The sequence below is a fragment of the Periplaneta americana genome, chromosome 15 (genome assembly GCF_040183065.1).
Source record: "Periplaneta americana isolate PAMFEO1 chromosome 15, P.americana_PAMFEO1_priV1, whole genome shotgun sequence".
NCBI classification, from domain to species: Eukaryota; Metazoa; Arthropoda; class Insecta; order Blattodea; family Blattidae; genus Periplaneta; species Periplaneta americana.
In genome coordinates this window covers 138,720,625-138,746,592 of record NC_091131.1, presented here as the reverse complement: position 1 = coordinate 138,746,592, position 25,968 = coordinate 138,720,625, and the positions used below count along the sequence as shown (strand labels likewise).

The following is a 25,968-nucleotide window of genomic DNA, read 5'->3' as shown; positions in this document are numbered from 1 at the left end:
TTCACATTCTTCCTTTCTTCCTCCTTTCATATTATTATTCGAGACATGGCCTATTTTCTGGTTAATGGCAATTTTATTACCATTAAGGAATTACTAAAAAAAAAAAAAAATTGTCTCAATATACTACCTATAGGTTTCCAGTTCTCGATTTTAATAACTTTGTAGATATATTTTCAACCCTACATGCTATGTTACTTGTCAATAACTTAGACCTGTCATTTTAATTATTTAGATTTCTAAGTTAATCTTATATTCTATCTTATTTATATCCTCTAATTTACTGCCTTGATCTCCTAAGTAAGGTAAGGTTGTTTTCTACTTGAAGTTCTTTTAAATATATCTCCCATTTATCAATAGGTACGAAATTGAACCATTGCTTTCCATTTTCATTTTTTCTTAAATTCCCTAGTAGAGGATCTTTCGTGCTTCTCTACTTAATTAATTTATTTCGTCAATATTTTCCATTAATGATCGCGAGGTACGAAAGAGGGTGCATAGCTTTAGTACTAGTGGTGGTGGTGGTGGTGGTGGTGGTGGTGGTGGTGGTGGTGGTGGTGGTGGTGGTAGTGGTGGTGGTGGTGATGGTGACAGTAGTATTTTATTAAACAACTTTTCATTTGCAATGATTATTCAGTGAGCAATTGAACGTGGGCGAGAATTGGTGTCCTCCTTCAAGATCTGTTGTTTTACGTGATGGAATTCTGCGGTACGGAACGCTTGGCTGTATTTACCATCCAAGGGAATCCTTGTTAAGAATTAGCGCCGTTAAAATTCACCACCCTCGGCAGAGTTTAAACCCGAGAATTTTGATTCCAGCAGCTAGCATGATAACCGTTCGACCACCAATGACGATACACGGCTTTATTGATGCATGGAAGTTACGGAAGTGAATTCGAAATTCGTCCAGATACTCATGTTGTCTGTTGTTGTTTTGATGCCTCGTGTTGTCTTAGATAGATGGAGACGTCGTGCTGTCCCACGTCACAGGAGTCCTGCCAGGTATCTGTTTAATATCATCTCGAGAAAATAAAAAAATAGTTAAGAGTAAACCCTGATACGAGTGTGCAAAGCCTTCGATGAATACCTGATGGTCTAGTTCCTCGCAGAAAGCAATGAATTTTAAGAGACGATGAAATTCTTAGCATGTGTTTCCTCCGCGTGGAAAATAAAGCTGTAAGACATTTGTCGTAGATTTACGTAACGTAAGAGAACCCTGTCCCTGATAGAGGGCTCCAGGAAAAATTTGCTGTCCATTTCTCGCTCACATTGAATTTCAACGCTTAATAGCTTCTGCGGTTAAATTATGTACATAGTTAATCAATTACTACTAGGCCCATTGCTACCATGAAAATCGGAGTTATACAAGTGGTTTATGGGCTTCGAACTCATGAACGTAAAAATTCGGATACCTCTTTGATAAATTCCCATATATTTTCTCCCGATATATTTATTTATTTTATTTACTCGTATTTATCTATTTATTTGTTCCGAATATACATATAGAAATGATGAAATACGAATAGTATGAAGATCGGAAGTAACTGAAGCAAATTACTCCCTCGTATATCTGAATTAATTTATTATCAATGCCATAATGTAGGCGCTTGGACTGTTAGGCTTACGCTGAACATACATAAAAAGAAATTATTTAAAGCTAATGAGTCATCTTTACAGATAGAATAGAGCCCAGACTCATAAACATGCTGTTATTGACTACTTTGTTTCTCATTTTTACGGTAGTAATTTTAACAACGGTCTCATTGTTCCCTTTTTTCGTAGTCGTGGGAGCTTTTATTTCTCGATGGCTTCTGTAAAAGCAACCACAGAAACTACTTCACTTCACGATGTCGTTAATAATTTCAGAGAACAGTAATCGCACTGACATCATTCCGAATTTCATTTAAAGAAGTCTTCTGAGCAAGCCACAAAAATGCGGAAAGGGATCAGAGACTGTTTTATTGCTTGATAAGTGGGAGGAATTTTATTTCAATTGCTCATGTACAAATTTACCGGACGGACGTTCCGATTGAATACTATCATTTCATTAATAATTTCTTCGATTAGCCTTTTACTGATAGCCTATTAGAAATACTGGACGTGTGTTTAAACCTTAATCGTAAGTTAATATGCTACATTTTCTCAGTGACCTATTAAACATAAATTCGAATGTATTGTATTAATGATGAAGAACTTTATGTTTTATAGGCGATTACATTTATTTATCATTACAAAGTATGACATTAAAAGTGACAGCATATTTATACTTTCCCTGTAATTGCGTGAAACTTTTATTATCTCGGTTGAGTGTTACTGTGTTATTGAGACTTTCAAGGATTGCGAATATGATTGAGAGTGAAACAAATTTAATGCTATTCATGTGTTGTACTATTAATGATTATTTTACCTTTATTTCTTTAATGAATATATACCACATATCTGCGCAAATATTTGCAATGGAAATACTGTTTTTATTCTGAATTGTTTTGCTGGATAATCGTTAGTATGGATCTGTGATAAGAGAAACAAGAAATATAATTCATGCAAGTAAGTGTATCCTTCTAGCACACACATATAAATGTAAGAGTTCCAATCGTTGCTAAGGAAGTGACGTCAGAATAGTGTGATGTAATTCATTAGCGTTTTTAAACAATTGACGTCAGATGTTGACACTTCCGTAACATTTTATTCATTTGCTCCTGGAGCATAAACGCTTTACGTTAAAATTGCGAACTCAATAATTCTTCATTTTTATTTTATTTATCTACTAGCCGTACCCGTGCGCTCCGCTGCACCTGTTAGAAATAAATATAAAGTAATTACATAATTAAAATAGGACGTTCGATCCAGGGAACATTCGTGTTTGATAGAAGGATATAAATCATTTAATATGTTACTTAAATTAAATTGTATTTAAATAATTAAAATGCGATCATTTTGGTCCAGAGAGCACTCAGAAGTTACTGTAATAACATTATAGCATTATGTCCCTCTAGAGAAACTACACTTTCCAATGGTGAAATAATAATTAATTATACAAATCGGTTAATTTAGCTTTCGATATTACTTCAAACAAACACAGAAACATTCTCTGTAGGTTATGTTTCATAGCTTTCGATTGTTGTTGCCCAAGGCCCCTTATAGACGAAGTCATTTTTTCTTATTTCATTGCACTGCCTTAGATGGCGTTATTTTAATTTTAAAACTCATTTATCTCATTAAATATCAGTCCTATCAAAATTTTGTAGAGAATAAAACTTATCGGAAATCGTTTTTAAATAAACTTTTGTTATGTAACATATTTCACAAAAATCAATAATAAGCGAGATATTTCGATTTATTTAATTCAGGTCCCCTTATAAGCCCCCTTTCAAATAACGTACTTTGAATGTCATATGGCCTAAAATCTAAGTTACAACGAACTTAATTTTTATTCAAATTTTCATATAAATCGGTTCAGCCATTATCGCGTGAAAAGGTAACAAACATCCAGACAGACAGACAGACAGACATACAAACAAAAAATAAAAAAAAAACATTTTCGGTTTCAGGGTGGTTAATTATATGTGTTAGGACCAATTATTTTTGAGAAATCGAAAATTACCAGAAAAATTTCGGCTACAGATTTATTATTAGTATAGATTACATGCAATCATAGTTTAATGAATGTGCAAAATAGCCTATTAAGTTTTCTGAGCATAAGAAGCTATTTTAATCTTACCTGTCCTCAATTCACTCAGACGTTACTGTAATAACATTATAGCATTATGTCTGTCTAGAGAAACTACACTTTCAAATGATGAAATAATAATTAATTATACAAATCGGTTAATTTAGCATTCGATATTACTTAAAACAAACACAGAAACGTTCTCTGTAGGCTATGTTTAATATCTTTCGATTGTTGTTGCCCAAGGCCCCTTATAGACGAAGTCATTTTTTCTTATTTCATTGCACTCCTTAGATGGCGTTATTTTAATTTTAAAACTCATTTATCTCATTAAATATCAGTCCTATAAAAATTTTACAAAGAGTAAAACTTATCGAAAATCATTTTTAAAGAAACGTTTGTTATGTAATATTTGTCACAAAAATCAATAATAAGCGAGATATTTCGATTTATTTAATTTAGGCCCCCTTATATCCACCCTTTCAAATAAAGTATTTTGAATGCCATATAGCCTAAAATCTAAGTTACAACGAACTTAATTTATATTCCAATTTTCATATAAATCGATTCAGCCATTATAGCGTGAAAAGATAACAAACAGACAGACAGACAGGCAGACAGACAGACATACGAACAAAAATTAAAAAAAAAAAAAGCGATTCTCGGTTTCAGGGTGTTTAATTATATATGTTAGGACGAATTATTTTTGGAAAATCGAAAATTACCAGAAAAATTTCGGCTACAGATTTATTATTAGTATAGATTAACCACATCAGTACTCCGCAGTGGAGCAAGTAGTAGGATATACAAACAGAAATACTGCAGACAGGACTTCGCTTTCCGACATAAATGAAAGCATCTCCTTTCCACTGTGAAATGGTTTGTATTCCTTATCGTGTGTTTCTAAATGATATATAGTAATGATTTAGAATCCTCAAGAGAGTCAGGATAGAATGTCCGGAAGGCTCACTTTTAGGCATTACATGATCATTCATTCATTAATGAGTGGAGAGAGCTGGTCTCCTGATATGAGACTGCGCTTAGGTGTGGGTTCGAATTCTGCTCGGGCTGATTATCTGATTGGGGTTTTTTGCGAGATTTTCCTCAATTGTAAGGCGAATGTCAGATAATGTTTGTTGGGTCCTTGGATCTCATTTCGCTGCATACCATCTCGCTATCAGTCAATGCGCAGTTGATAGAGCGAATATTAATTTCATATTCGTTAACTATGAATACATTCATATGAATCATCATTTTAATATCAGTTATTATTGGCTCCATTAGTGGATTAAAACAAATTTCAATTCGGAAAATTTTAACATATTCCCCAATTAATCACATAGGCTAAATACTGAATTAATGAAGTGATGAGTCAGTGAGTGAGTGAGTGAATGAAGAAATGGATCCGAGACTGAGTGAATAAATAAATATATGGATGCGTGAGTGAGTGAATTTTCGTATAGGCAAGTGAGTAAATTCATGGATGCGTGAGTGAGTGAGTGAGTGAGTGAGTGAATTTGTGTTTGTGTGAGTGAGTGCATGAGTGAGTAAATTATTGTGTGGTTGAATAAGTGACTGTATCGATGCTTGAGTGAGTTTTTTTCTATAGTATGGCTGAGTTAATGCATGAGTGATTGTATGGATACGTGAGTGAGTGAATTTGTGTATAGGTGAGTGAGTGATTGACTGATCGTATGGATGGTGAGTGAATGAATTTTTGTATAGACGAGTGAGTGAATGTATGGATGTATGAGTGAGTGAGTGAATGAGTGAATGTATGGATGGGTGATGAGTGAATTTCTGTATGGGTGAGTGAGTGTTATGGATGCTTGAGTGAGTGACTGGATTTGTGTATAGATGAGCGAGTTAATATATTGATGAGTGAGTGAATGAGGGAGTGAGTGTGTATGAGTGAGTGAATTTTGTATAGATGAGTAGTGAATATATGGATGCTTAAGTAAATTAATTTGTGTAGAGTGAGTGAGTGCGTGAGTGAGTGAGCGAGTGAATGAATTAGTGAGTGAATTAAAAGAAGGAATTCACAAATAAACGAAAGAATGTATAAGTTATTAGAATAATGAAATAAAGACATGAAAAATAAATTAAAGGCGTTAATGATTTAATTTTTAAGCTGTTTATTACCTCAATCACGCATCCATAAATTCACTCACTCACCTATACAAAAATTCACTTATTCACTCACTTAGTCACGCATTCATTTCTTCACTCACTCACTCACTCACTCACTCACTCACTCACTCACTCACTCACTCACTCACTCACTCACTCACTCATGAATCACTTCATTAATTCAGTAATTAATTTTTAATATCTTAATTCATTAACATATTCATTTTGCTTATATTTGCATTTGTCATCTACTTTAGAATATTTTGAACTCGATATCACTTTAACCCTTAAATTCGCAAAGTATCCTCTAGGATACAACAGGTTAATAGGCTATATGCTATAATTTTAATAGAACAATAGAAAAAAATTAGTAGGAAATTTAAAATTTCACAATGCTATATTGTACAACAAATAAAATATGCGTATGGACATTGCGATAGTTGCTTTCTCTACAATCCGACACGATTTAATAAACTAGTGTGAGAAATGAAGTTTTTCCAATTTAAGGGTTGTGTCAATCTAAATATTTTTTTATGTAGGTCAGTATTTTTGTATTTACAGAGGTATTGAATCTTTAGTCTTACAGGAGAATGGAGAAAGTTACACAACACAGAACTGCACGCATTGTATTCTTCACCTGACATAATTACGAACATTAAATCCAGACGTTTGAGATGGGCAGGGCATGTAGCACGTATGGGAGAATCCAGAAATGCATATAGAGTGTTAGTTGGGAGGCCGGAGGGAAAAAGACCTTTGGGGAGGCCGAGACGTAGATGGGAAGATAATATTAAAATGGATTTGAGAGAGGTGGGATATATGATAAAGACTGGATTAATCTTGCTCAGGATAGGGATCAATGGCGGTCCCTATGAACCTCCGGGTTCCTTAAAAGTAAGTAAGTAAGTAAGTAAGTAAGTAAGTAAGTAAGTAAGTAAGTAAGTAAGTAAGTAAGAATTGAATCTTTAGTCATCCCATGCAGGTAGTCAATCCAGTCCTCTTTACAATTCACTGTGTGTTATGTTTGTATTATTTATTTCATGAACATAAAATATTTTGTCGAATTACAATTTTACGAACAGTTCAATTACAACACAAGGTGTTATAAAAGACAATTAATAAATTCATGGATCTTGATTGTACACTTTTATCACTTATTATTTGTTACAGAAATAACTTCCTTGTGTTAAATTGAAACTAAGTTGGAAATTTGTCCTAGTACCTCAATACACAATTAAATTTTAGAACACGCCCTATTTGACTCCACAATACCCAACACAAAAACACCCACCACCAAAGCAAGTTCAGAAGAAACAGGTAACAAACAAGGACCTCATTAGTTCTGAAGGTGGCTAACAGTGAAGCCGAAACTAGTCACCAGAGATAAATTTCCAACTTAGTTCAAACTTAACACAAGAAAGTTATTTAAGTAATAAATTCATGTTTTTTTTCCGAGAGTGAATTAATGTTCACTTATACATCTCTAAAATTTTTTCAATTGTCAGTACTAATGGTTTCGTCGAGAAGATGGCTTTTTTTAAGCTAGTGAGTCCCAAACATTCTGAAGGTGCGACCCATATTTGAGCGAGATTTTTGTTTCCGACCCCCCACCTACCGTACCAGGTCTTGTCTCCCATTCGAAAAATACAAATCCCTGTAAAATTGTAAACGACTACAATTTTACTCAAAACCAGTGGACACCAACTAAAGTACGATTTTAAACAACAGTTTTTTTTACTGTTTTTCGGAAGAAACTCGAAACAATTACGAAAGTCACAGATGGGTACTGAATCCGTTTTTAGACAGTTGCATTCAACTGACTGAAATCCAAAAAACATAATGGAAAGACTTACTGAAATATGTGCCTACTGATGTAATATTGAAACTAGACCTCCCTCCACCCCGCAGAGCATAGAACAGTTTTGTATCAAAAGAATACCCCAAGGTTGCAAAAGAAAGTCTTAAATTGTTTATAACATTTGCAACCTCGTATTTATGCAAAATAAGTTTCTCGTCTTTGATTGTCATCAAAAGAGAAGAGAAAACTCTTCTAGAAATCACTGTGTGTATGGAATACAGAGTCCAGATTTAAGAGGTTAAATTTTGAAAAACAGGCATACTTATCACATTAATTATATTATACTTTATAACTACTGAAATGCTTTTTTGTGTTAAACATTGTTTATGTTTTTACATACAAAATTAATGTCTTTTAACAAGTTTTTTTGTGTTAATCATCTAGCTCATTACACGACCCCCACTTTCGGAACCACTGGCTTAAACTGTTCCAACAATAGCTAGTAAAAATGAACACTCTGTTTGTTTTTCTATGGAAGTATTTCTGTCCTCATTTTTTTATTTATGTACTGTTGAATAATACTTAACGTATTGCAGCACGAAATTATTTGAATTAAAACTCTCAGACTTAAATGTATGTACAGAGTGTACCGTAAGTAATGTCATTAATTTCTAGGGGTTATTCTTTGAAGAAGATACATATGGACATACCCAAGGGACGAAAGCAGATACCAGATATACTACATACTGGTACAGAAAAGATTACGAAATTGGTAAAAAATGCGAAGACTTTACCAGGAGCATATATTAAATCAGATCATGTCCTGCTGATTGACGAAATAGATATATTCGTCTGAAGAAGATAAGAGGACATATAAACGGGCTTCTTCTTGTGTGAGGCCAACGCGATGCCTGACCTTGACCTAAGAAAATTTAGAACATTATAATGGCAACCGAAAAACATAAATATGGGTTTCGAACCCAACACAGTGGTTTCACGAAGACGTCAAAATAGCTCCAAATATAAATATTTAATTAAGTTATCATTATATGAAGATTTTTGTTTCATGGACGTAAAATAAAAAATCCCAAGAAGCACCTTAGCGATTCACTATTTTGCGAACAGTTCGATTTACACGAGAAGGTTGCTATTATAAAAAATATACAATTTAATTTTTTTACGACACTGAAATAATTATTTTTCACGATCATATTTTTTACTGTATTTACAGCTATTGTTGTTAGACCTTGAAAGTTACATTTCCCATACAGACTTGTTGCTTAGGAAACCATACTTCATAACATAAAATTAAACTGAAATAGACCCGCTACAGTGCACTTATTGTTACTTAGCTACCATTACAGTGCACTTTTGCGAAGGCTTTTGAATAATAGTGCTCTAAATTTTCAATAAAAAATATATTGTATTTGCAATTTAAAAAATATGATCGTGCAAAAAATGTTGTTCAATAATGTCTGTGAATGAATTACAAAATTTCGGAAATTGAAAAACTCGCTCCGCTTAGTTTTCAAACTTTTCCCCAGTTTTATAAAAAGCACTTCTCAATCTTGTATCGTAATATATTATTCTCTCTTTAAAATTCTGTCAATTGGCAGTACTAATGATTTCGTCAGGAACTTGGCTTTACCTAATCTATTCCAATAGCTAGTAGAAATTGATCATGTAATATGTTTGTCTGTAGGAGAAAACTATTATTATTATTATTATTATTATTATTATTATTATTATTATTATTAGTATTATCATTAATTTATGTTTATTACGAACTTACAAAAGTATTTTGTTGCTGAACATACTTTTCCATATTGTTAACCAGCACTGAAGATTCACAAGTACATACCGAGGTTACTCAGTAAAATGGTTAATTGGGTACAGGTATATCTCTTAAAACAACCGCATGTGAATCGCAAGACATACAATCACGTCCTATGATATGGGAATGGAATTCGGTTAGCCTGTTGTGCTGTCACTTATCACACAATAACCGTATGTGAAAACATTTTAAATGAAATAACAGCTAATTAAGATTGTATAAAAGTGAAATAAATTACTTCGTACTAATTCTGTACAAAGAACTACTTGTACACTGAGAATGTCAAACGAACCGACGCCTATGAATTGATTGCCAGTCTATTTGCATGTGCTACAATCTGTTACGTACTTCAACTACCGCTTTTAACCAACATGAAAGTGTTTTAGCGACCAATTAGGATTGGTCAGTTTATTTAAAGACTAATGCGTTTCTCATATCTATAAATATGATGGATTTTAAAACACTGACAAGAAGTTGAAGTGTTCGTTTACATTACAAAATTTTCTTGACGTTGAGGTTTATATGATGAAAAATATAAACACTATCTCCAGTATATATTAACACAACAGAATCCGAGTTCCATGCAGCATAGCCTCTTGGATATTTATAAAAAAATCCTATTTTTACTCGATAAATTTTTACATTTTGACTACTTTAATTTTTTCCGATATTTTGATAAATTGTTTCCATAAGAGGTTGTAGATAGTGGCTACGGATATTCAATGAAGAAATAAGGACGTTTGAATAAGTGTCCCCTCATATTCACATCTAAAAAGGATCTTTAACATTTTTAAAACCCAAATAAACTGGACTTCCTGTTGCTCAGTAGATAATAATTTTATTCGAAAAAAAAAACGCCATAACTGGAGGGATTTCTCATGTGCTATTCCAATGACGTATTCTCTATAAGCTACATTTTCCTACAAAACTGAAAATTTTAAAGCAAATAACAGACATGACAAAACTTATCCTGTTACGAAGTCAGAAAATAAACAACCAATATTAATACAGAGAGTAGATAATTGAGTTACGAACAGAAGTAATCAATAAAGTGCATGTTTTTTTTAATAGTGAAGAAAACGAAAAAGTAAGATAATTACAAAAGATTATTTTTTCCCATAAGAAGTATATATCCAGGAAGGCAACGTTAAAGATATATATATATATATATATATATATATATATACACTTTATACTCATTAATACAGGCTGTGGGCTTCATAGAAGTGTAGGAGAAAAAGAAGGATTTTAAATTAAATAACATCTTTTTGATTAAGAAAAGGTTCCGTCCACCTAACATTAACACTTGCATGAAGTTTACAAAATATGAACCTAATTTTATTGTCAAGGGAATTATGTGTAACAAACTGACTGGAGAAGATGCTTCTTTCTTGTCAACAAACGAAAATTGTATTGAATTGCATTTTTTATTCAACATTCTCAAAAACTTAATTTATTGCGAGTAGGAACTTATTTCTATCTAATGGTAAATATATGTAAAACTTTATCTTATAGATAGTGTTTTAGTTCAAAAAAGTCTAAAGTAACTGATTTTAAGTAAGTATTCAAAAGATTAATTTTAGTAATATATTTCGTTTCCCTTGTAATACGAGATTTATTTTCCACAACTGTTGCATACGACATCTAACAAGGACATTCGGAATCGTGTAAACTTCTTTTGCAGTTTACGTAATTCACTTAGACCTACTTCACAGCCTTGAAAACAATTCTAGATAGATGTAAAAAAAATTAAATTCAAATACTTTGTACAGAATAAGAATTATTAAATGACCAAAGCAGGATTTTATGTGAGTTTACCAGTTCTACTTCTCTGAGGTAGATCAAGCAAGCCTTGAAGGAAGAATGAAATCTCTCTGTATTGTAGAAGACTCTATGATGAGGAGAAGTGGGCAATTGACGTTCGGCCGTATTAATCTCTAAAATATAATATTGTGTATTATTGGAATACAAATAATGATTTCGAAGATAAAAATTCCAAAATTATACGTTTAAAAATACAAGAAGTTAAAATATAACTCAAAATTAAAATAATGAAAGGTTCTGAGCGAAATAATTAAAAAAAATTTTAATATTAGCCTCTTCGATATAAATTATAGTAAAGTAAATTTAAAGAATTAGGGAAATCAATAAAAGAATTAAAAAAGGATTTCGGTAAACATACGACAATGCAAATACAAATTAGCATTAACTTAGAAATCACAGTGAAGTTTCGGTTTGAACGTGATGTTCAAAACTGGATGCTACACAGATGAGGTTTCTCAAATCATAAAGAATAAATCACGTTATGATAGAAATATTGAAAATATAGAACATAATGTGAGACGTAATGTCTTGCTAGAATAAATGGATATAATATTCAAAATAAGGTTCTCAACATTAAATTAAGGCAAAGGCATTCCATATATACGCAATGAAGACGTTTGAAGAGCATGGAGGTAGAGCTCCATGCTTTCTTGACCTGGCATTAGAATGAGATGATGTGGTCGGCACTACGCTCCGACCGCCTTTTACCTCCAGAATGACCCGGTATTAAATTTTATAGGAGGCTGAGTGAGCCTCGGAACCGTTCTGGAAGTTTTGGCCAACGAGAAAAGTCCCGTTATCATCTGGAACTCAATGCAAGACTTTTCAGTCTGTAGTCAGTTACTCTGCCAACTGAGCTACCGGCCGACTACATTCTTAATGATAAACATTTTAATGTTAAACCAAGAAGCAGAGGATATTCTAGAATACTTACACACATTAAAAGTTCTCAGTTTGTTCATCACGACTACGTTCATAATGGTGACTGTGATAATGATAGTTAAGATTATGATGAATATTATTATGGTGATAAGTTTTATTAATTAATATAATATGTTTAATCTAAAATTAATGTTCTTCCCAAAGGAAATGTGTAGAGAATTCTTTTGGAAAAAGAATGTCATATTGTGAAAATAAAGTAGTGTGGTTATGTGGTGAAAATTAATATAAAACGTGGTGTTAAGAAAAAAATCAATGCATTGGTACTCACCTGTGGCGTCCACGTGGAGGTCGTCGACGAGATAGCGCGACTGTGGCTCTTGGATCTTGATCTCCAAATCTTCTTAGCAACTCGAGTCCCATGATGCACCACACTGGATGAGGATTTCGACTTCTGCATGGCGGCTCCTCCGACAGATGTAGCTGCAGAAGTAGAAGATTGAATCACAGTGGCAGTTCCTTCATTGTTTTGCTGCTGTTGTTGGTGGTATTGCAAACCATGAAGGAGATTTGACAGGAAGGTTTGACCGGTGGACAAGATACCGGAAGGATGGGGATTATGTTTCCCACCCACGTGCATAGGAGGTGGTGAGAGAAGGGCGTCGTCGGAAATTCCCGTTCCATCAAGGCTGCTTCTAGAACTCGTTATCCTACTTCCTGAAAGGTCATCACCTCCTGGAGATATGTCTGGATCCGAGATGATATCCTCTAGCTTCAACTCTTTCAAGGCAGGGATCCAGCTCTCTTCAGGTTGACAACCCTTGTGAAGTCCATCGTCATCTCCCGGCATCGTAATTTCTCCTTTTGGTTTGATGTTTCTGAGATTTCGATCATAATTTACGCGTTTGAAACGGTCAACTTTATCAGCATCAATACTCTTCTTTCGCGCCATTCTCAGGTACCTCTTGATTGTGTCGCTCACACTAGGGGATACATCGTCGTTGTCTACACTGCTCCTTCGTCTTCCAGCACCGCTCTTCTCCTCTTTCATCTCCATAGCTGCACTAATTCGCGATTTTTTTAGTTCGTCTTCGATAGCAACAAGAACACTTGCTGGAATAGGATCAGTTTGTATTCCCCTGTCGACTGCCTCTACTTCATGCTGAATCTCTATAAGAGGAGGAGGTGATAGTGGTGACAACTCTCTTTCAGCCCTAGGTATTGTCTTTCCAAGTCGCTTCCAACTTCCAACATCTTTACCGTCATCGTAATCATCTTCATCGTCATCTCTGCAGAATTCTTCGCCTTCTCTTCTTGATCTAAGTGTAGTGTGTTCTGGTTTTCTCCATGTCATGGGAACGAATCCTGATCCTCCTCGTCCCATGCCTCTGCTACCTGCCTTGAAACCTCTTGTTTGTCGTAAATCAAAATAAAGTTTCTCCAAAAGTTTTCTATCTGTTAGAAGATCTGTAATAACTTTTTGCCGACAAGTAGATCTACTGTAGTATCGCCTAAGAATATCCAACGTCATTCTCTCTGGAGTATCACCCTCGAATGAAACGCTGAGCGGCGGAGGAGATGGTGTAAGAGGTCGCTGATCCGTGGTTCGGAGAGTCTTCCCCTGTCCTTGCGTACGTGCTTTCCTTGCTTTGGTGGTCAAAGTTTCGGGCTGGTCCTCTAGAATGTTACTGCTTGAGAGGTACTTCCTTAGTTGGTCTAACAATCGCTGATAATCAATGTCAGCGATATCTTCGCCTGGAGATAAAGTGTCACCGGATCTCTCCTGCAGACTGAGGTATTTCGATAATGTTTCAGTCAATTCTCTCTCTGTTTCTTCTTCCTCGTTGTCCGGACTTGTCACTGTTGTTTCTGGAACGTCTGGAAGGTGACCTTTACTACCGATGTATGATTTCTGACGATACGAACTGTCCGAGCCCGACGTGGAGGGGCCGTATAAAAACTCCTGCTTTAATTTCTGCAAGTCAAGCCTCCCGCCTGTGGTCGCTATCTTCATAGCATCTGCTTCGTCTGCAGAACTTGCCTTCTCTCTGCAGCTTCCACCTTTCTTCCTACCTCTGTTTTTCCTGTGATGTGAACGAAATCCTAAGGCCCCTGGGTAAGAACTTTTCCTCCACAGTAGAAACTTGGGTTCCCGGTGGCATACTTCTTGAAAATATGCCTCGATTTTAGGAATATCTTCATGACGATTATGGGCGCCTTCTGGAATGAGACGGCGACCAGCGTCGGCCATATAACGCCATGTTTTACGGGTAAGCAGCCATCGTTCTTTTGTGGGTCTCTTTCTCTTCTGATCTCTTGAACCCGAATCCCTGGACGACCCTCCAGGAGATTCCAAGTGCCTTGCTCTTCCCATGTCTCCTCTGGTTTCTTCACCTTTTGTCTCAGTCGATTCTTCTGACTTAAAGTAATCTGAACTTCGCTTCGCTCTCGTTTTCTTATTTCGACGGTCGCCCATTTTTGATGAGGTTAGGGGTTCAAGATTGGTGTTGAGGGTTAGGTTGGGGTTGAGGATAAGGGGTTTTGAAAATGGGAAAAGGAGAGGGTGACTTGCAAACTTCTAATTTAAAGTTCTTCATTTAAATTATAGAAAAGAATTTCTAAGTCACACTATCTTGGAGTTAATGACCTCTTATTATTTTCAAACATCTTTTCGGATCACTCTCAATTCACAACTGATCTATAGAGAACACGTAACGAATTTTGCGAGTCATCGTAGTTTAGAGACCATGCGAGATCATCTACAGATCTTGGACAGTTGATTGTTAATCCGATACTAAAACCGTGAGCTTTATGTATTGGCTAACGACCTGCACAAACCTTCCTTGCTTTACGACGCAAAGTGTGTCTCGATTATTTTCTTTCACTGTAATTCTTTTTCCAAGAAATCACAAAAGCCACAGATACAGTATTTGAAAACACGTAGAAAACTACATTTGTGGTAATGTTCATATCTAATTGGTACACACGACAAGATTTTTAAATGAACACGATGTTGGTGGATAATTTTTTCTCGATAAATAAATAACTTTATTTAAATAAAATTTAAAATGTATATTTTTCCGAGTAGATTATAAAATCTTCACTTCACGATTCTGTTTGTTTCCATTTCACACGTACAAACGGCGTTTTGTATGTCTTTATTGTATTTGATTTATATACTTCGTGTTTACTCTCATTTTAGGGATAGCTCACTACACACGAACTTCATTTTCACGGTTTTACACTTAGAATAAAGTGACAGCATCCATCGTTACTGTGGTTCACGAAAGTGTTCAAAACCCACTAATAATCTGCTGCGCTGATTTCGAGGCTGTTGTTGGCAGATTGGCTCCACGCTTTGACGTGGTAGTCGGTTGAACTAGCGCCCCAAGCACAGCGGAGGCCAAGAACTTTACAAGTTCTAGCGGCCCATAACACATTACCCACTTTTAAAATATGGACCTCTGAGTCTTCTGAAGTGCCGCTGGTGCAAAAAAAATGGACATAACTCTCACCCTAAAGCTAACAGGGATTTCATGTTTCTCTTTTCTTATGTGATTCGAAGGAATTGCTGTTTTTCCCGTTGCCTTTCACGCAAGCAATGAATAAAGTAGGTATTGTTTTCCTAGAATTATATTCCTTAGTACTTATCAGAATTTCACAACATCCCCAACAACTCTTCTTATTTATTTGGCAGTGTTCGGATGAACTCACAGTAGATGATCTTCAACTGTTAGTCTGTTTTAAGCACATTGTTATTCTATGCATTACCTCTTTCTCTCCCATCTTTCCCTTCCTCTAATTTATTGGAGTTGTATTTACGAAAGAAATCTAGTGGAAACTTTATGACCCCTACAATGAAAACTATGTTTTTAAATACCGAAAGTTTTTGCGTAATTAAAGTGGCTCTGCATGAAAATATTCCCTCCTCCTTACTCTGATGCTGAAAATTGCCATCATTTTGAATTGCTGGCAGGTGTTTCAATAAGTATACGCTCTCTCTTTCTCTTCTTGGCAAGCCAAAGGTTTTCTTGCCTTTAATCTTTCTCTTTCATTCTATGTTTCTCTCCTATTTCTTTACATTTCTGCCTGTTCAAAAATCAATTTATTAATTTGTTTAAATTGTGGAATACAGCGATTATTATATTAAGGTGAAATATTTATTTAATGTATAAATGCGTTAACGAGATTCATTAAAGGAAGTTGGTAAATGCCATTCGGTCGTGGAATGATGATGTTCGCTTTTCTTCTTGAAACTCTCAATTATAGAGGATTAAAAGGTTGAATATTTTTATATGCCGCACTAAAATATTTTCGGTAACTCTATGTCACTCCCTGCATCGTTTATGCTTTAAATTTATTTACAGTATGCCATTAGATTCTGAAACATTTGTCCCATAAATATTTAGGATATTTAATTTAGCACAGTAGAACACAACGTAAATTTTTCCCCCGCAGAATTGTATTTCCATCCATAATTTTCCTTGTAAATGAAGTGACGAATATGTAGGAGAATGGCTAGTTATGAAGATTAAGATTTTTAAACTACATAGATGAAATCATTATCACACGCTTTGATTTCATAATCACAACTTCACAAACTTTAAGTCACTAAAGTATTGCTTTTGAAGTAACGTAACAATAAACCGTAACAGAGTTTGATCTTCTGAAGTGTAGAGGTGTTGTACATGGATGAACATGTCAAAAACTTGACATGACAGACTTGATATGAAACACAGATGACGAAATTCACCAATGCGTAACTCGGAACGAATTTGTTTTAAATCGACAAAATTGAACACGACCGTCCAACTTAATAAAACCAAAAATGAAACAGACCGGACACGCACAACACGGGTACAAATGAATATCACATCCCGCAAACTGGACGCGAGCCCACACTTTAGGGCTGACCAGTACTCGAACTTTGTATGTGAACCGTACGTGATCGCAACTCTCAATTCTGACCAGGAAAAAAAAAGAAAGGGGGAGGGGGAAAGATGGGAGTTTTCTCTGTTGGTTTGTTAGTTAGCGCTCTCTACGCTCCGTCTCGCTCTGCAGTCCCCGTGTTGGAGCAAAAATATCCCCTCATGCACGTTATTTGGCAAGCGCCTCGGTAGCTAGGGCTGTACAAACACCTGAATCACGTGGCACCAATTGCCTGCACAGGTGAGATGAATTGATTCGTCATTAATAATATCGAGAGAAATTGCAAAATGATGTTAATAAAAATGAATCCATGAAAAAATATACATAATAACAATCTTAAGTGAATTAGGGATAATAATGCAAGACATATGTTTGGTATACAAGAGGAGATTTATATTTTATTCTTCTTAATTTAATTGCTTGAGATTGAGCTAATTGATGTGATAAGATAGTGAATGGTCTAATGAAAGAACGTAAGAAACAAGGCACTTGGAGAATAAGATGCCTTATTCGCAAACTTCACATATTTGCTGGAAATAAAATTCCGGTCCTTTTGGCGGAAAACTATCGGTAAGTTATATTGTGCTCTCCTTCTTTAAACTTATTTTCAGAGCTGAGATATCATGAACATCATTGCAATAATAATAATAATAATAATAATAATAATAATAATAATAATAATAATAATAATGTTAATAATAATAATAATAATAATAATAGTAATAATAATAATAATAATAATAATAATAATAATAAGTAGGCCTACAAAAATTATATTGATTTGTTCGACTTATCAAATTCTTTCCTCTAAGACACACATCTCTCTTGCCATTTAGTCTGTATTTATATTTCAGCATCGGAAATATATTACAATCCATTTTGCGTAAATGTCTAACTTATTTCTATTATTTTCTGTAGTCTGATATATCTCAGTACCGTTAAACTCATTTCTTATATTTCTGTTAGGCCTACTAAATTTATTATTCTTAGATGCTATTAATGGGCATCGTTGTTTTCAATTATTAACCAAGAGATAATTTGTATAAACAAAAGCCGCCCTAAATAAGGGTTCGATAGATCGGCCTACTAATCAATTCATAAAGAATAATAAGTAAACAAAACAATTTTGTGACACTTGGAAAGAAAAAAAAAACACAGGAAATCATTTACAATAAAAATTTTGTTGGGTACAAATGATTACTAATTATAGCTAAGGATGATTTTAACACGTGAGATCCTATGGCATCAATCGTTGCATCAGAAATGTTATATTGTTTAAGTTGATTTAAAGTTTCACGTGGGATCGTGCCACGGGCACCGAACATGAGCCCAAAAACTGTCCAATGTGTGATGTGGTATTGTGCTCCAAGATGCTGACAACAAGGCTCATAGATGACTTGTTTTTCACGACACACCTCTTGTGGCTGTTGCTCATGCATCTCGAAACGGATTGTGGGATCAAGAATGACACCCTTCTCCTTCTACCGATCAATTATGAACTTAAGATAGCTATCGCTAGAGCAACCTATGACACTTATAGCCTACTGCTATTAATGGGCATCGTTTTTTTTCAATTATTAACCAAGTGTAACTTATGATAGCTATTGCCTTTACTCTTTAGAACGTATTTGAGTTTATTTTGTAATCTTCTCTTTCACTGTTCTTCTTATTATATTGTACATGTGTCTAAATTTGTTGTTTTATAAACTGAAGAGTATAATAAATGTGACACTTTTGTAGTTTACAATTTCTCTTCTTGCAGAATTTTTCCTTAGAAAGGCACTGTCTTCTAATGTCACATTTTATAACTGTAATCCATCGCTACTTTAGAGAGATTGTCGACAGAAGTCCGTAATGTGTACTCTGAATATTGTAAAATATCTGCTTCTCAAGAAACAAAAGTTGAGATTATAGTAAAAGTTATAAATATGTAGGCCTACATATTGATCTCATACGAAGTTGAGAAAGCCGGGTTCAATTCTCAGTGATGGTGAAATTTTTCATCAAGAATATCTTTTAAGTACACTTAGCTTTTTATAAATTTGAGTACAGAGTGCTTTTCGGGATTAAAAATGAATGGAGTGTGATGCTCCTCATATCAACTTCTTCTAATGTCTAATGATAAATCTTTCTCCCTGCCTGCTGTGCGCCTGAAGGGCATATAATTACGTGTAGCGATTTTTACAGTGTAACAGATATTGGACCACAGATTTAACTTCGTCAGTCAACTGACAGCTTGTCTCTAAAGAAAACATGGCTAGGTCACAGGTGGACAAGTTGGCTGTGATATAGGTTTTCCCATGTACTTCGGATTCTTCTGACATTTTTTCACCCTTGCTACATTACCATCTCAACGATCGTTTTTAGTTAAGGAGAATGTTAAATTGTTTATTACAAATTGCCAAAGAATATTGCGAAATGAATTTTCTTGTCTAAACTATCTTGAAGATTAAATGTTTACATTAAAAAGAGTGAAGAGGTAAATGTCTTTTAATAATTCTTTTAATAGTTGAAATTAAAAATATATCAATTTTTATAATATAATTCAAAATGTTTCATGACACCTTCTCAGAAAATAGAGTGAAGTGAATGATGTGTCTATTTTCGTAATATAATTTACAACGTCTCATATCGTAGACCTATTATCAGCAAAAAGACCGGAGTGAAGCAATGTAGCCTACAATATCTAGTTTCATAATATAAGTAATTCACAGTGTTTCATGACAACTTTTCAGAAAAAAGATTGAACTGAACAATGTGCTTATTCTCATAATATAATCTATAATGTTTCATAACAACTTCTTAGCAAAAAACTGAAGTGAACAATCTGCCTATTCTCATAATATAATCCTTAATGTTTCATAACAACTTCTTAGCAAAAAACTGAAGTGAACAATCTGCCTATTCTCATAATATAATCCTTAATGTTTCATAACAACTTCTTAGCAAAAAGACTGAAGTAAACAATGTTCTTATTTTCGTAATAAAATTCATAATGTTTCATAATAACTTCTTAGCAAAAAGACTGAAGTGAACAATGTTCTTATTTTCGTAATAAAATTCATACTGTTTCATAACAACTTCTTAGCAAAAAGACTGAAGTGAACAATGTGCCCATTCCCATAATATAATTCATAATGTTTCATAACAACTTCTTAGCAAAAAGACTGAAGTGAACAATGTTCTTATTTTCGTAATAAAATTCATAATGTTTCATAACAACTTCTTAGCAAAAAGACTGAAGTGAACAATGTGCCTATTTCCATAATATAATTCATAATGTTTCATAAGAACTTCTTAGCAAAAAGACTGAAGTGAACAATGTTCTTATTTTCGTAATAAAATTCATAATGTTTCATAACAACTTCTTAGCAAAAAGACTGAAGTGAACAATGTGCCTATTCCCATAATATAATTCATAATGTTTCATAAGAACTTCTTAGCAAAAATACTGAAGTGAACAATGTTCTTATTTTCGTAATAAAATTCATAATGTTTCATAACAACTTCTTAGCAGAAAGACTGAAGTGAACAATGTGTCTATTCCCATAATATAATCCATAATGTTTCATAACAACTTCTTAGCAAAAAGACTGAAGTGAACAATGTGCCTATTTACATAATATAATTCGTAATGTTTCATAACAACTCATTAGCAAAAAGACTGAAGTGAATAATGTTCTTATTTTCGTAATAAAATTCATAATGTTTCATAACAACGTCTTAGCAAAAAGACTGAAGTGAACAAGTGCCTATTCCTATAATATAATACATAATGTTTCATAACAACTTCTTAGCAAAAAGACTGAAGTGAACAATGTTCTTATTTTGCAAATCAAGATTTCAGGTATAACTCCCTGTAAAGTTGATTTGAATAATTTCGAGGGAAAAATTGTTCCGGAGCCGGGTATCGAACCCGGGACCTTTGGTTTAACGTACCAACGCTCTACCACTGAGCTACTCGGGAACTCTAACCGACACCGATCCAATTTTTCCCTCTATATCCACAGACCTCAAAGTGGGCTGACAACCGTCAAGCAACCAACTTCGAGTGCACACTAACTCCGTGTGACTTAAATTGTGGTTTTCTGTTAACGAACAGTAACGTGTATTATGCAAATCAAGATTTCAGGTATAACTCCCTGTAAAGTTGATTTGAATAATTTCGAGGGAAAAATTGTTCCGGAGCCGGGTATCGAACCCGGGACCTTTGGTTTAACGTACCAACGCTAATTATTCATGTTCTTATTTTCGTAATAAAATTCATAATGTTTCATAACAACTTCTTAGCAAAAAGACTGAAGTGAACAATGTGCCTATTCCCATAATATAATTCATAATGTTTCATAACAACTTCTTAGCAAAAAGACTGAAGTGAACAATGTTCTTATTTTCGTAATAAAATTCATAATGTTTCATGTCAACTTTTCAGCAAAAAGACTGAAGTGAACAATGTGCCTATTTACATAATATAATTCATAATGTTTCATAACAACTTCTTAGCAAAAAGACTGAAGTGAACAATGTGCTTAGTTTCATAATATAATCCGTAATGTTTCATAGCGTCTTCTTAGCAAAAAGACTGAAGTGAACAACATGCTTATTTTCGTAATATAAGTCATAATATTTTATAACAACTTCTTACCAAAATACTGAAATTTGCAATATATATTGAGATTGTTCAGGTAAGTCTCTAAGTATTATCAAATAAATGCTTTATTATATTTTTTCGTCATTGACTTATCATGTATCATAGAGTGGAACTCCTTATATTACATATTTTACAATTTGTATAAACGTTTTCGTCACCATTGTGACATCATTAGATACATGTAATTTTCAATATGTTAGCCTCATTTATTTTGTATGAAATTTGATTGTAATATAGTAGAGTGGAATTATTAACACAATATTAAAGGTGAATGATAAAAAGTTTAAGCTAAGTTAAAAAGTTAAAAACATTTTAAAATACACACTACGAGATTCCACTTAGGCCTACTAATAAAACAAACATTTTTGCATTGTATGTTCGTAATTAAAATCGTGCAATTTTGTTGTAGAAATCATAAATTGTATATAGTTACATTATGTGAGTGAAAACTCGTTTACAATTTTTTATTTGTATCATGTAGAACGATTTGCATTTCATATAAACTATATTATATGCGGTATCCCTAATCAGTTTAATAATATTTGTAATGTTTACGTATCTATGTGATGTGAGGTTTTCGTTTGATAGATAAAATTTCAGATGTAGTTGCTCTCGTATTCCAGTCTTATATAATTTGATGATGCAAACTGTGGAACTATTGTCGGAATATTATCTAAAAGGAGAAAGACTATTGTAAAGATATTATATTAATTGTTGGACATGTGTATAAGTAGACTGATTGAGCGGTAAGACTTACGTGGTTATTTTTATGTAGTTTTTACAATGAAGTTATTATACATAATTTGGAAACAGTGGTGTATATTGTGGAACTTCATCAAAGGTTATCTATAATGAAAATTATTGTAAGTGTGTTTTACAGATTGTAATAATAGAAATGTGCTTTGAATGATGTGCAAATTAAACTTACGTTACCCGGTTTACAACGATGTTATCATCACGATATACAGTCGCTCTCCAGCTTTCAGTCAAGTAAGAACACTCAAACACCAACACACAATTCGTAAGTATTAAATAACATTAAATAGTTTCACAGACACAAATGAACATATTTTTACGTAAAGGCATTAATTTCCATAGATAACATTAATTTCTGCTTTTAATCGACATAAGTAGAAATACAATCTATAATCATGCACATTCAAATTCTTTATTTATTACATTAATAATTGCAGTCAGTAAGTTCAATTTCATAATACTAATAGAACATATCTCTCCTTTTATTTTAGATAATACTGAATTCACTTTGCAACTTAAATGCACGATAACATCGTCGTAAACCACTTAAACACAATAACATAAGCTTAATTTGCACATCATTCAAAGCACATTTCTATTATTACAATCTGTAAAACACACTTACAATAATTTTCATTATAGATAACCTTTGATGAAGTTCCACAATATACACCACTGTTTCCAAATTATGTATAATAACTTCATTGTAAAAACTACATAAAAATAACCACGTAAGTCTTACCGCTCAATCAGTCTACTTATACATATGTCCAACAATTAATATAATATCTCTACAATAGTCTTTCTCTTTTTAGATAATATTCCGACAATAGTTCCACAGTTTGCATCATCAAATTATATAAGACTGGAATACGAGAGCAACTACATCTGAAATTTTATCTATCAAACGAAAACCTCACATCACATAGATACGTAAACATTACAAATATTATTAAACTGATTAGGGATACCGCATATAATATAGTTTATATGAAATGCAAATCGTTCTACATGATACAAATAAAAAATTGTAAACGAGTTTTCACTCACATAATGTAACTATATACAATTTATGATTTCTACAACAATTTTTCACGATTTTAATTACGAACATACAACACAAAAATGTTTGTTTTATTAGTAGGTCTAAGTGGAATCTCGTAGTGTGTCTTTTAAATGTTTTTAACTTTTTAACTTAATTTAAATCTTTTATTATTCACCTTTAATACTGTTACAATGAATATATATATAGATTTTATTACCGTGAAATTACGTATCAATTAAACATAAACCATTCAAACCATTAAACTATGACATAAAATGGAATGTATTACTGCATTACAAGAGACGAACGTTTTCGCCATAAAATGGCATCATCAGGTCTGGTAACGGAGAAAACACGTAATGAACACTTTCCAAATCTGGCAAATTTAACATACCATCCTTAACATATGTACATAGACAAAATTAATTTTGTAAAATATGATTTGTAGTTATTAAAATATAGGCTTCATATGTGACAACAGAGTTTAAAAATAAGCCAGTCTATAATATAAAATGTGATAAATTGGGAATGACACATTATGTACGATTATAGTATAGTGTAAGATAATTACATCGCTGTGTACTATACTTTTAAATAATTGTACATATTATGTCATTCTCAATGTTATCACATTTTATATTATAGACTGGGTTATTTTTAAACTCTGTTGTCATATATTAAGCCTATATTTTAATAATCACAACTCATTTTACATTTTACTGTTCATCACATTAATTTTATCTATGTACATATTGTGACAGCGACGTGAGATTCGAACTCACGACCAGCAGAAGGAAGTGCAAAGTCGGCCGGCGCGGAGGTTGCGCGCGCATCTGCTTCTTGTGGCATGTGTCGTGGCTTAGGGAGTAGAGTGGAGTGGGGAAAGCGACCGCGGAAGAGAGGAGAGGGGGTCCGGATTGTTCGAGTGACGCTTGGAGATATCCAGATAATTCGAGAGAGCTATCTCTGGACAACCGTAGAAATTTCTCGTAACTATGGTTTAGTTATAAAAGAAGAAACGCGAGTGAACTTGAGCAGTTTTAGTCAGTCAGTCAGTAAGGCAGTGTTGTTAAAGTCAGTGGAGAGCAAGCCAGACAGTCTTGTGTAGCAGTGAAGCCAGCTTCGAGACCAGAGCGCGACTTGAGTTGTGTCCGTAACTGTGGAGCCTGAAGCCCGGAGTTCGAGTGCAGTGGACCGCAGTTGGGGGGACCTGAGTTCGAAGTTCAGCGGATCGTCTCCGAAGGTCTGGGGTTCGAGATTCTGTGAACGCGAGTGACTGAACTAGAAGAACTAGCCAAGACAAACGAGCTGTGAACTGGGAACTGACATTACTGTGTTGTAAATAGTGCTTTGTGAATATTAGTTAAGATTAACAGTTCATTGTTGTTCATAATAGTCCAAGTAAATTGTCATTGTCGTTTGTGGAGTGCAATAACGAACGCTGTGTTGCTGTGCGGAGAGCAAATCCCATTGTTGACGGGAGTGAAATTAAATTGTAGAGAGTGATAATTATTGTTGAGTTGAAATAAACTTGCAATATGTTAAGGATAGTATGTTAAATTTACCAGATTTGGAAAGTGTTCGTTACATGTTTTCTCCGTTACGAGACCTGATGATGCCATTTTTATGGCGAAAACATTCGTCTCTTGTAATGCAGTAATACATTCCATTTTATGTCATAATTTAATGACTTGAATGGTTTATGTTTAATTGATAATTAATTTCACGGTAATTAAATCTATTCATATACTTATCGGACCTAATATGCCTTTGAAAAAAAATCTTTAATATTATGTTAAAAATTCCCTCTAATTATTACAATCAAACGCCATACAAATGAGGTTAACATATTGAAACTTACATGTATCTGGTGATGTCACAAGGGACATCATCAGATGGTGATGAAAACGTTCATACAAATTGTAAAATATGTAATATAAAGAGTTCCACTCTATGTTATATGATAAGTCAATGACGGAAAAAATATAATATAATATTTATTTGATATCAAAAAGACTGAAGTGAACAATGTGCTTATTTCGTAATATAAGTCATATTGTTTCATGTCAACTTCCAGCAAAAAGACTGAAGTGAACAATGTGCCTATTTTCATAATATAATCCATAATGTTTCACAACAAATTCTTAGCATAAAGACTGAAGTGAACAATAAGCTTATTTTCGAAATGTAAGTACGACTAGTAATGTTTCAGGTCAACGTTTCAGCAAAAATAGTGAAGTGAACAATATGCCTATTTCCGTAATATAATTTATTAACAATGTTTCATGTGAACTTAGCAATAAGAGTGGAATTAATTCCTCAGAACCTGTGTGTAATTTTTGATGGACATACCATAGGTACAAAAGGTTTTGTATGAGTACTTTTATGTCATTATCTTTACACAATTACTCTGTTACTGCCCAATTATCATCTTATAGTCACCAAATAATCTTTA

The 25,968-nt window shown here is 33.7% G+C and overlaps 1 protein-coding gene across 1 annotated transcript in view; it reads right to left on the bottom strand.

The window, feature by feature from the left end:
• The window catches only part of LOC138715396 (uncharacterized), a 293,502-nt gene extending 276,425 nt beyond the window's left edge, over nt 1–17,077 (bottom strand). Inside the window, exon 1 of the mRNA XM_069848254.1 lies at nt 12,464–17,077. Coding sequence (XP_069704355.1) covers nt 12,464–14,608 — 2,145 coding nt within the window. The 5' untranslated portion in view covers nt 14,609–17,077. The remainder of the gene's footprint in view (nt 1–12,463) is intronic.
• Between the last annotated feature and the right edge of the window lie 8,891 nt (nt 17,078–25,968).